At 42.5% G+C, this 12,978-nt stretch overlaps 1 protein-coding gene across 2 annotated transcripts in view; it reads right to left on the reverse strand.

Moving 5' to 3' along the window:
* LOC124043416 (ras/Rap GTPase-activating protein SynGAP-like) overlaps nucleotides 1–12,978 on the reverse strand; it is a 117,838-nt gene that overhangs the window by 75,698 nt on the left and 29,162 nt on the right. For both annotated transcript variants that reach the window (XM_046362008.1, XM_046362007.1), the window contains exon 2: nucleotides 1,083–1,216. In XM_046362008.1, the coding sequence (XP_046217964.1) occupies nucleotides 1,083–1,216 (134 nt within the window). The remainder of the gene's footprint in view (nucleotides 1–1,082; nucleotides 1,217–12,978) is intronic.

A 12,978-nucleotide genomic window follows, 5' to 3' on the forward strand; every position in this document is an offset into this window, starting at 1 on the left:
ACAACAACAAAAAAGTGTCTCCCGGACACTCTTTGGAGGACTGGGGGGTTTGCAAGACTACTGTACTTTAAACAGTGCAACACCTCATTGTATTGTTGAATAATGTCTCCCTCCAATGGCTAGTTTTGGGACATCAACTCTCACATGTGGACTGCCCCGTGTTGTATTATCAATTAGTAACTTTTTTGATTAATTACTTCAATCCACAAATTTGTCCACTTCCACTGTCCTAATCGGAACTAATAAAACACTGATATATTGCATTACATCATCAATGCTTTAGCTTGTACTAATTTCATCAGTCTGTATATGTATGTATTCAAATGGGGGAAAGATAATACAAAAACACATTTTAAATTAAAATTAAAATTAAAATTGTATAATACAATAACATGCTTGCTGTTCTTTACAACAACAATTCCTTAAATATGTTCATAACCACTTGATGAGACACCGCTTATTAACTAAATAATTCAATAACCCCCACTTGGACCTAATGGAAACGTATATAATTTTATAGAAATATAATTTAATAATTAAACAGAGCTAGGGATCTGATGTGGATCTCTATGGCTGCGTTTACCCAGGCAGCCCAATTCTGTTTCTGTTGTTTCACTGATTGGTCTTTTGATCAATCAGATCAGCTCTAAATGAGCTCTGATGTGAAAAGATCTGATTTGATACCTTGTTTCTCACCCCTGTCCCTCAATCCTAGACTGAAAAAGACCTAGGTAGTCTGGTGTATGGACTCTCTCTAGTAGCGTTATAACGTTTAAACACATCACCTTTAATAGGTAACAGAATAAAGTAGGACCTAGTCTGGATACTCAAATGGTCTATATAAAACAAACTGTACCTTTATTGGTTAGGGACAACACTTCGATCCAAACAGGGGTTAGGTGCACCATACCCATATAGGTAAATACTTCAGAGCTCAATGTGGACTCTCTAGTCGAGTCAATCGAATAGATTCACTGACCAATTAAGAGCTTGGGAGAAATGAAAATCAGCAGGACTGTGGTTGTGTTCCATGTCCTGCATGTGCTTGTCTCTTGTGAACAAGATGGAGGTATTCATCCTACCTCCTCCTGGTCAAACATGTAGCGCTGACTCCCAGTTCTCATCGAGCGACATGGGTTCCAACCCGGGGGATCATAAGCCAGGCCATTGGAAGGGGTCTGGGGCCTCGAGGACAAGGGGGAGGCACAAATTCCATCTAAGAATGAGATAAGAGGAATTTGTTAATTGAAACGTTTTAACAAAAACTGGGATCAATAGCACAATTAACAGCGGTAGAGTGGCATTTGCAGAAAAACAAAACAATTATTTTCTCCAGGAGGTAGCAGCAGAGTTTGCCGTAAATAGAGTCGGCAATCAGGGTTACGGATTGTCCTAAAAATAAAATAGACCTATCCTCAATTCAGAAACTTTCATGAGATAGAAAGACAGTGGTGTCTTTTGACAAAGAAAGAGAGAGACCTCTATGCTATATCTATGTGCTGCCTCACGATACAGAAACTGGCTCCTGAACCAATGGGCTGTTCTGGATTGGACAAGGCTCACCAAAAGTATTTAATTGATTATAAAGTGGGTGGTTCGAGCCCTGAATGCTGATTGGCTGAAGGCTGTGGTATATAGTGCATTCAGAAAGTATTCAGACCCCTTCCCTTTTTCCACATTTTGTTACATTACAGCCTAATTCTTAATTGATTAAATACTTGTACTCATCAATCTACACACAATACCACATAATAACAAAGCAAAACCTTATTTTTCATTTTTTGCCAGTAAAATTTCATTAAAAAAAATATATATATATCTTATTTACATAACTATTCAGACCCTTTGCTAAAAGACTCGAAATTGAGCTCAGGTGCATCCTGTTTCCATTTATCATCCCTGAGATGTTGCTACAACTTGATTTGAGTCCACTTGTGGTAAATTACATTGATTGGTCATGATTTGGAAAGGCACACACCTGTCTATATAAGATCCCACAGTTCACAATGCATGTCAGAGCAAAAACCAAGTCATGAGGTCGAAGGAATTGCCCGTAGAGCTCCGAGGGAGGATTGTGTTGAGGGACAGATCTGGGCAAGGGTATCAAAACATTTATGCAGCATTGAAGGTCCCCAAGAACACAATGGCCTCCATCATTCTTAAGTGGAAGACTCTTCCTAGAGCTGGCCGCTCAGTCTAACTGAGCAATCAGCGGAGAAGGGCCTTGGTCAGGGAGGTGACCAAGAACCCGATGGTCACTCTGACAGAGATCCAGAGTTCCTCTGTGTACAGCAGATGTGAGAACTTTCTAGAAGGACAACCATCTCTGCAGCACTTCACCAATCAGGCCTTTATGGCAGAGTGGCCAGACGGAAGCCACTCCTTAGTAAAAGGCACATTTGGAGTTTGTGAAAAGGCACCCAAAAGACCATGAGAAACAAGATTATCTGGTCTGATGAAACCAAGATTGATTTTTCTGGCCTGAATGCCAAGCATCACATCTGGAGGAGACCTGGCACCACCCCTATGGTGAAGCGTGGTGGTGGCAGCATCATGCCGTGGGGATGTTTTTCAGCGGTAGGGACTGGGAGACTAGTCAGGATGGATGAACAGAGTAAAGTACTGAGAGATCCTTGATGAAAACATGCTCCAGAACGCTCAGGACCTCAGACTGGGTCAAAGGTTCACCTTCCAACAGGACAATGACCCTACAGTGTTTATTCCTGTAGAAGTTGCGCCATACAGAAGCACACTGCCACAGAATTCTAAGGCACGTTATTTTAGTGTCAGCCATTGTTGCCATTATTGCTAGCTGATGCTTTGAGAAGCATTTGACAGTCTTTAATATTGGCTGTACTAGAGAATTTAAAACCTTTTTTTGTAAGAACATAGTATATGGGAATGATTTTAAGAAATTTAGATTCATTAATTTGATTAATATTATAGTGTTTATTTTACAAGAAAAACTAAACCCTCTGGCTTTCCGTTAGGAAAATATGACGCTGTACAACATGACCGGTCGGGAGTAGGCTACAGTACTAAGAGCAAAATAATCCAAACCTTCCCACACCCTAATTGTAGTTTAACCAATACCCAAACGGAGATTCAGTGACAATAAAAATCTAATTGATTTATCAAGACCAGTCCACATGCTTGTCTAAGAGCAGCCCGAAACGGTGTTGAAATAGTTGACCACATGTGGGTAGGCTATTGCTTCAAATCCTATTGCTTCTATCTTCAACATGCTTTAAATGCCACAATGTCACAAATAATTTAACACACACAATTCTTAAAACTCTGAGAAGGGTTATAGGAGGTGATCCATGATATCCCATGCGTATAACTTTTGTATGATGCCTTTAGTGAGAGGTCTCATTCTTTAATATTTAATCATTTCTGCCCTCTGAATTCATATTCATTATATAAATAGGCCCATGTGCACCTTGATTTTGGGGGTGCACCATGCGGCCGTGCCTAATGGGGAAATGGGGCGCACCCCAGGCGACATGGAGATGCGGGGATCCGAGCTTGGGTGAGAGCCGAAGTCACCTTCCCGACCCTCCCGAGCCAGAACCTCGCGCCAAGGGAAGGGAGAAGTGGAAGGAGTGGGCCCCCTACCCTATCCAGTTCTCAGAGAGTTTACTGTTTACCCATGCTTCCTTGGTTTGTTTCGCTTGATGGCCCTCTGATCTGCACTTGTTAGATGGCCCTCCTACCTACAACCATTTTCTACGGTTATATATGTGTTCCCTTTCTTGTAGTGTATCTTGTTGCCCATTTTAATATTTCCCTGGGCTTATAGATCGAGTCAATCCTTCATCAGATGAACCACAACATGGCGGCTAAAGCGAATTAATTCATTAATGCATTTAAACATTTTTAATATTGTGAGAATTAACATTACAGTTACACCAACTGGTAGTCTAATCACACAATTGAACAAAATGGTAAGAGAACTGGTGAAGAATGTTACCTCTCTACACACACATTTCTTTACCGGAATCTCTAAATGAAAATACTGGCAGATCCATAAAATGTCCTTGTACAGTAGGAGATCTAATTAAATGTAGAGGTTTCTAAATGAATATCTACGGGTCTTTTATACAATTATAATGCAGGTTTAATCAAAAAAATTTAAAAAGTAGATGTTTATTAATTAAGAAGTCTTGCTTGTCTCAGAGCAGCGCGAAACAGTGCTGAAATAGTTGACCACACGTGGGTAGACTATTGCTGTTGGGGGGATCCCCATCACAGCCAAATGTGATACAGCCTGGATTCAAACCAGGGACTGTAGTGATGCCTTGCACTGAGATACAGTGCCTTAGACTGCTGCGTCACTCGGGAGCCATAAGCAATATGACCAATATATATATATATATATATATATATATATATATATATATATATATATATAATTTTTTCTTCAGAACATTAACCATGTGTTAATTTTCTTGTTTATTACTGTTCTGTAGTTTCGACCCAATGATTCATCTGACAAACAAAGACCTTTGGGCCCTGCAGGTGCAGGCATGGATCAAAGCTGGCGAGAGTATATTAATCATTATTCTATTAACGAAGCCTCATTTGCCTCGAGATTCATCCCAGTTGGTATTCTGTGGAACCATCATTTTTTCCGGTGTGGCCTGTTGTCCAGCCCTTTGTCCACTGATCTCCACGGATGGTTGCATGACTTTTCAGCAATAATTACACTTAGAGGATTGGAGGATTCTAAACTACTATCTCAGGGGCATTTTTCATTAGAGCAAATCTGATCTGTCAGAATATCTAAGGGGCGGCAGGTAGCCTAGTTATATAATTAATATGCAGGGTTAATAATAATAATAGCTTTGTTTTTTTTTAAACGATATTTTGGAGATGATTTCATTTCAAATAACCAAACGTGAATGATTTTAATCTGAATAAAGGAATAATGCCCATTCTTGAACATGGGTGGAGACATTCTTACTCATTTGAAAATAAAGTCAGTTTGTTATTTAGAATGATTGAGGGAGAGAAACCAAAAGCCCACTGTGCCTATTTTTGGGAAAATCATCAGTTCACATGTCAAGTGAAATTCCCCCATTGTATTTACCCAAGTTCTCTCTTATCTCCAGGACCACCGACAGTTGTTGTTGTTGTTGCCTGATGCAGGACATTTAAGTTCAGACTCCTGATGGATCAGCGTTCTAACTCCCCCTTGTGATAGTGTGGTGCAATGACTGATTGCCACCATCAACCACAAACAGTCGCAGTATAAGCTCGTAACTTTTAATTGATGAACCACGGTAAGCACACAGCCAAGACAACGCAGGAGTGGCTTCAGGACAAGTCTCTGAATGTCCTTGAGTGGACCAGCCAGAGTCCGGACATGAACCTGATCAAACATCTTTGAATGAATGGGAGAAACTCCCCAAATACAGCCAAGCTTGTAGCGTCATGCCCAAGAACACTTGAGGCTGTAATCACTGCCAAAGGTGCTTCAACAAAGTACTGAGTAAAGGGTCTGAATACTTATGTAAATATATGTATATTTTTTATTTAAAAAATCTTAACACCTCTTGTTGCTTTGTCATTATGGGGTAGTGTGTGTAGATTTATGAGGGAAAACATATTTTAGTTTAATCCATTTTAGAGTAAGGCTTTAAAGTAACAAAATGTGGAAAAAGTCAAGGGGTCTGAATACTTTCCGAATGTGCTTTATCAGACCATATACCACTGCTATGACAATTGTTTTTACTGCTCTAATTACGCCGATAACCAGTTTATAATAGCAATAAGGCACCTTGTGTGTTTGTGGTATATTTCTACAAGAACTGTATCCAGCACTTAGCGTTAAGTCGTGCAGAAGAACAGCCCTTAGCCCTGGTATATTGGCCATATCCATACCCATACCCCTTCATTCCTTATTGCTTACATATTCTGAACAAAAATATAAACGCAACATGTAAAGTGTAAAGTTTCATGAGCTGAAATAAAAGATCTCAGAAATGTTCCATATGCACAAAAAGTGCAGCATAGCCTAGTGTTTAGAGCGTTGGACTAGTAACCAAAAGGTTGCAAGTTCAAATCCCCAAGCTGACAAGGTACAAATCTGTTGGTCTGCCCCTGAGCAAGGCAGTTAACTCACCTAGGCCGTCATTGAAAATAAGAATTTGTTCTTAACTGACTTGCATAGTAAAATAACAATTTCTATCAAATTTTGTGCACAGATTTGTTTACATCCCTGTTAGTGAGCATTTCTCCTTTGCCAAGATAAACCATCCACCTGACAGGTGTGGCATATCAATAAGCTGATTAAACAGCATGATCATTACACAGGTGCACCTTGTGATGGGGACTATAAAAGGACACCAAAACACGCAGCTTTGTCACACAACACATTGCCACAAATTGTGTTTTGAGGGAGCGTGCAATTGGCATACTGACTGCAGGAATGTCCACCAGAGCTTTTGCCAGAGATTTGAATGAATGTTAATTTCTTTACCAAAAGCCCCCTCCAACATAATTTTAAAGAATTTGAGGCTGCAGACCACGTGAAACCCCGCCAGCCAAGGACCTCAACATCCAGCTTCTTCACCGACGTTAATGTCGGAGACCAGCCACCCAGACAGCTGATGAAACTGGGCTTGCACAACAAAATAATTTCTGCACAAACTGTCAGAAACCGTCTCAGGGAAGCTCATCTGCGTGCTCAACGTCCTCACCAGGGTCTTGACATGACTGCAGTTTGGCATCGTAACTGACTTCAGGGGGAAAATAATCACTTTCGATGGCCACTGGCATGCTGGAGAAGTGTGCTCTTCATGGATGAATCCCGGTTTCAACAGTGCCCGGCAGATGGCAGACAGTGTGTATGGTGTTGTGTGGGAAAGCGGTTTGTTGATGTCAACATTGTGAACAGAGTACCCTATGGTGGCAGTGGGGTTATGGTATGGGAAGGCATAAGTTACAGACAACAAACATAATTGCGTTTTATCAATGGCAATTTGAATGCACAGAGATACCTTAACGAGATCCTGAGGCCCATTGTTATGCCATTCATCTGCCACCATAACCTCATGTTTCAGCATATTAATGCATTGCTCCATGTCGCAATTCCTGGAAGCTGAAAATGTCCCAGTTCTTCCATGGCCTGGATACTCACCAGACATGTCACCCATTGAGCATGTTTGGGATGCTCTGGATCAACGTGTACAACAGCATGTTACAGTTCCCACCAATAATCAGCAGCTTTGCACAGCCATTGTTACATGATGCGTTTATTTTTTTGTTCAGTGCATATAATAATTTGAAAAGCAGCATTCTTCACATACCAATTTGTAAAAACGCTAAATAGTGCACCTTTAATGTTAACCAATAGGCCTGTATGCACCTGAGCAGTGTGATGCTCGCGACATATCACATGGGTTTATGCCCAAATCTAGGAGACAGGGATGCACAAAGAAACTAACATTAACATTAATATAACATTAGTAAAACAGACATACTCCTGCATATGTACTTGGCAATATAGCAAACCTAATGATTTTTTATGGAAAGGTATGTGACATTTCATTTTAGTTTTAATTCTCCGTTGGTTGAATGACAATGATAAAAATAGAATAGAGAACCATTTCTATAATTTGCCCATGCATTCATTGTGCTGGGAGGACAGCCAAGCAACACAATTATTAGCCTCCTACTTGGAGGAAGGTGATTTACATTCCCAGTTCAATGAGAATGCAATACTGTATACAATTTGACTGTGTGTTATATTTTGTGCACTGTTAAAGTTGCACCTCCAGAAATAGAGAGAGGGTGCACAGGAAGCAAAAATTCAGCTCTATCGATGTCACTTCCGCAACACCCACTCCCTCACTCTCTCTAACTCACACACAAACGCCCCCAGCTCATTGCCATGGCAACTGAGTAAAGAATAGACCGTAAGGGACTGCTGGAGGGACAGATGATCTGCAAAGGATAGAGCGAGACATTCCAAGCAGAATGGAAAGAAAAATGGAAAGAGGAAAATGGGTTAGGAGGATAGGACTAGCGTTCCACATGAGAAGAAGAGAAGAGAACATTTGATAGAACTAGCTACCTAAAGGGGAAATGGAGGTTTGTGAATCATTGACAATGCAGTGGAAAAGGTGGAAGAGAGATATAGTAGGGGTAGGAAATGAAGGAAAGGAAGGCACTATTTTTTAAGAGAAGCCCACACTTTTTCTCCATGGTAACCCTGACACACGAGAAATAGTGACTAGTCTCCTCCCATTCTTGTCCTCTATAGTCTTTAAATGTACAATTTCACATGCACTATGTAGGAGGCCTTCCAGATCCAAAAAGTAGGAAGTAGATATTCCGCCACTGTAGTTTTGTGTGGGCTTTTGATAACCTTGACCACTACATACAGGAAACATTGTTCTGCTTCATAGTGACAATCATATTTTCACCTTATGGCTCACCCCTCCCCCTCTCTCTTTACCCATCTGTCCCTTCCATTTCCTCCCCTTCGCTCCCTGTATTTCACTGTCTCCCACACTCTCTATTTTCTCTGTCATGCAATGAGAATGCTGCCTGAGCCAGTATGACCTGAATTGAACAAGTTTACAGTGCATCCTTCTCTCTACATTTCCTTTAAGCCTGTGTTTCTCAATACATTCAATACAGGGGCGTGCACAATTTCATTATACCGCAGCACTTAACATACCTGATTCAACTAAAGGTCAAATAAAAATGTACACACCGTGAGGTTCCCACAGGAATGGATTGAGAAAGCAAAGAGAGGAAATTAAAACCAGGCCATAGACAACCTTTTTTAAGTGAGAAACACTGCTTTAAGTAATCACTGATCTAATACGGTTGTATACATGTAAGCAAGGGTTCCATTGCTAAACTCTCATCTATTCAGTCATAACATATCGATTACTTCAAGGAAAAATGAAGAAAGAGACAATTATAAAGTAGCAGAATGGGTTGCACTGTATTCATAGGCCAGTAGGAGATATTACCTTTGGGCACACACTACACGTGTATAAAAGCAACTTAATTTGGTGTTACCGAATTCCCTGAGAATTGTGTAACACTGTAATTACACTAGTAACAATATATTAACATTTTGTTACTTAGGTAAATTGGATAGAATTATATTGAGTAATTGCACAAGAGGAATAGGGACCGTTCCTTATTCCACTTTTGTGACAACCGAAACTGCTCAACTCCATTACTATGCAGATAAGGAACAATTAAGGAACCATGTTGTACAATGTTGTTACTGTAGTAGCTTCAGCATTGTATTTAGGGTAACTTAATATAAAGTGTTCTCAAGAAGTCAGATTCCAATTCACACTTTTGAATGCGTGTATCTATCTGTATGTCGAGTCTGTCATTTCAGCACCATTCCGCTGTCCTTAAGTGCTGCCCAGTGTCTACGGAATTCAAACCATTTCAGCACCACAGTGATGTCCTTAAGTGCTGCCCAATGTCTAGGGAGTTTGAACTGTTTCAGCAACACAGCACTGTTCACACTGCTCTCACAGACTCACACCCACACCTGAGAATTATTGATCTAATTCAAATCACGACCATGGTCAAATCCACTACGAACGCTAATTGGGTATGATGTAGAAGTCCTCCTTTACAGTCATCAATGGACATTTGTGCCAAAAAAGTCTTCATGTTCAATCTTAAACAGATCAACCGACCAAGGCTAGAAATCAAATCAAATTGTATTTGTCAAATGCGCCGAATACAACAGTGAAATGCTTACAAGCACTTTAACTAACAATGCAGTTAAAAATACCAAAAAGAAAAAAGAAAAGTAACAAATAATTAAAGAGCAGCAGTAAAATATCAATAGCGAGGCAATATACAGGGGGTACCGGTACAGAGTCAATGTGCGGGGGCACTGGTTAGTCGAGGTAATTGAGGTAATATGTACACGTAGGTAGAGTTATTAAAGTGACTATGCATAGATAATAACAGAGAGTAGCAGCGCATAAAAGAGGGGGGCAATGTAAATAATCTAGTTAGCCATTTGATTAGATGTTCAGGAGTCTTATGGCTTGAGGGTAGAAGCTCTTGGACCTAGACTTGGCGCTCCGGTACCGCTTACCGTGCAGTAGCAGAGAGATCAGTCTATGACTGAGGTGGCTGGGATCTTTGACAATTGTTAGGTCCTAGATGGCAGAAAGCTTGGCCCCAGTGATGTACTGGGCCATACGCACTACCCTCTGTAGTGCCTTACGGTCGGAGGCCAAGCAGTTGCCATACCAGGCACTGATGTAACCCATCAGGTTGCTCTCGATGGTGCAGCTGTAGAACCTTTTGAGGATCTGAGGACCATTGCCAAATCTTTTCAGTCTCCTGAGGTGGAATAGGTTTTGTCGTGCCCTCATCACAACTGAAATAAAAGCCATATTACAACATATGTGTTGTTTGCTTTATAACCTGTGCTCTGACCTCTTTCTCCCCTCTCTCTCCAGATGAAATCTCGCGTCTTGTGACGGCCGGCCGCCCAACAACCTGCCCGCTTGACCCTATCCCCTCCTCTCTTCTCCAGACCATTTCCGGAGACCTTCTCCCTTACCTCACCTCGCTCATCAACTCATCCCTGACCGCTGGCTACGTCCCTTCCGTCTTCAAGAGAGCGAGAGTTGCACCCCTTCTGAAAAAACCTACACTCGATCCCTCCGATGTCAACAATTACAGACCAGTATCCCTTCTCTCTTTTCTCTCCAAAACTCTTGAACGTGCCGTCCTTGGCCAGCTCTCCCGCTATCTCTCTCTGAATGACCTTCTTGATCCAAATCAGTCAGGTTTCAAGACTAGTCATTCAACTGAGACTGCTCTCCTCTGTATCACGGAGGCGCTCCGCACTGCTAAAGCTAACTCTCTCTCCTCTGCTCTCATCCTTCTAGATCTATCGGCTGCCTTCGATACTGTGAACCATCAGATCCTCCTCTCCACCCTCTCCGAGTTGGGCATCTCCGGCGCGGCCCATGCTTGGATTGCGTCTTACCTGACAGGTCGCTCCTACCAGGTGGCGTGGCGAGAATCTGTCTCCTCACCACGCGCTCTCACCACTGGTGTCCCCCAGGGCTCTGTTCTTGGCCCTCTCCTATTCTCGCTATACACCAAGTCACTTGGCTCTGTCATAACCTCACATGGTCTCTCTTATCATTGCTATGCAGACGACACACAATTAATCTTCTCCTTTCCCCTTCTGATGACCAGGTGGCGAATCGCATCTCTGCATGTCTGGCAGACATATCAGTGTGGATGACGGATCACCACCTCAAGCTGAACCTCGGCAAGACGGAGCTGCTCTTCCTCCCGGGGAAGGACTGCCCGTTCCATGATCTCGCCATCACGGTTGACAACTCCATTGTGTCCTCCTCCCAGAGCGCCAAGAACCATGGCGTGATCCTGGACAACACCCTGTCGTTCTCAACCAACATCAAGGCGGTAGCCCGTTCCTGTAGGTTCATGCTCTACAACATCCGCAGAGTACGACCCTGCCTCACACAGGAAGCGGCGCAGGTCCTAATCCAGGCACTTGTCATCTCCCGTCTGGATTACTGCAACTCGCTGTTGGCTGGGCTCCCTGCCTGTGCCATTAAACCCCTTCAACTCATCCAGAACGCCGCAGCCCGTCTGGTGTTCAACCTTCCCAAGTTCTCTCACGTCACCCCGCTCCTCCGTTCTCTCCACTGGCTTCCAGTTGAAGCTCGCATCCGCTACAAGACCATGGTGCTTGCCTACGGAGCTGTGAGGGGAACGGCACCTCAGTACCTCCAGGCTCTGATCAGGCCCTACACCCAAACAAGGGCACTGCGTTCATCCACCTCTGGCCTGCTCGCCTCCCTACCACTGAGGAAGTACAGCTCCCGCTCAGCCCAGTCAAAACTGTTCGCTGCCCTGGCCCCCAATGGTGGAACAAACTCCCTCACGACGCCAGGACAGCGGAGTCAATCACCACCTTCCGGAGACACCTGAAACCCCACCTCTTTAAGGAATACCTAGGATAGGATAAGTAATCCCTCTCACCCCCCTTAAGATTTAGATGCACTATTGTAAAGTGACTGTTCCACTGGATGTCATAAGGTGAATGCACCAATTTGTAAGTCGCTCTGGATAAGAGCGTCTGCTAAATGACTTAAATGTAAATGTAAATAACCTGTTATAGGCCTTGCGACCTTGATATAAAGGCCTAAGGCCGAGACAATAAGAAATGTATTTTCTTCGGTATTGTTTCATCACAATACCGAAGAGTGACCTCTGTCCGGTGAAGTCCACAAAGATATTGCATGTAAAAAACTGTTACATGACCAACATAACGATTTAATGTTTCTGACATTTTTGGACTACTTAACAATTTAGGACTACGGAGACTTACTGCAAGTCAGAAAGAAAACAGGAGCTGCATCCACTATTCCAACACCATTTCAACTTCAAGATTTCAACATCATCAAATCACCTCTGCTAAGACTAAAACAGTGAAAACTAAAAGATACCAAAAACAATATAGGCTAAATATGATGTGGCTGTCCATGGTTCTGATTTGTGTGTGTGTGTGTGTGTGTGTGTGTGTGTGTGTGTGTGTGTGTGTGTGTGTGTGTGTGTGTGTGTGTGTGTGTGTGTGTGTGTGTGTGTGTGTGTGTGTGTGTGTGTGTGTGTGTGTGTGTGTGTGTGTGTGTGTGTGTGTGTGTGTTCGTTTGTGCAAAGAAGAACAACATGTTGACTCACCCTACTTGTAGAGAAATACCAATGCCTTCCTCCTCTCTTTCATGTTTGCCACGCCCTGATCTGTTTCACCTGTCTTGTGCTTGTCTCCACCCCCCACCTGGTGTCTCCTATTTTTCCCCATTATCCCTTGTGTATTTATACCTGCGTTTTCTCTTTGTCTGTTGCCAGTTTGTCTTGTCAGGTCTTACCTGTGTGTTTTCCCGTTTCTCAAGATTTTGTTTCCTAGTTTTCCCGGTTCTGACCATTCTGCCT

This window comes from Oncorhynchus gorbuscha, linkage group LG09 (assembly GCF_021184085.1).
Source record: "Oncorhynchus gorbuscha isolate QuinsamMale2020 ecotype Even-year linkage group LG09, OgorEven_v1.0, whole genome shotgun sequence".
In the NCBI taxonomy this organism is placed as follows: Eukaryota; Metazoa; Chordata; class Actinopteri; order Salmoniformes; family Salmonidae; genus Oncorhynchus; species Oncorhynchus gorbuscha.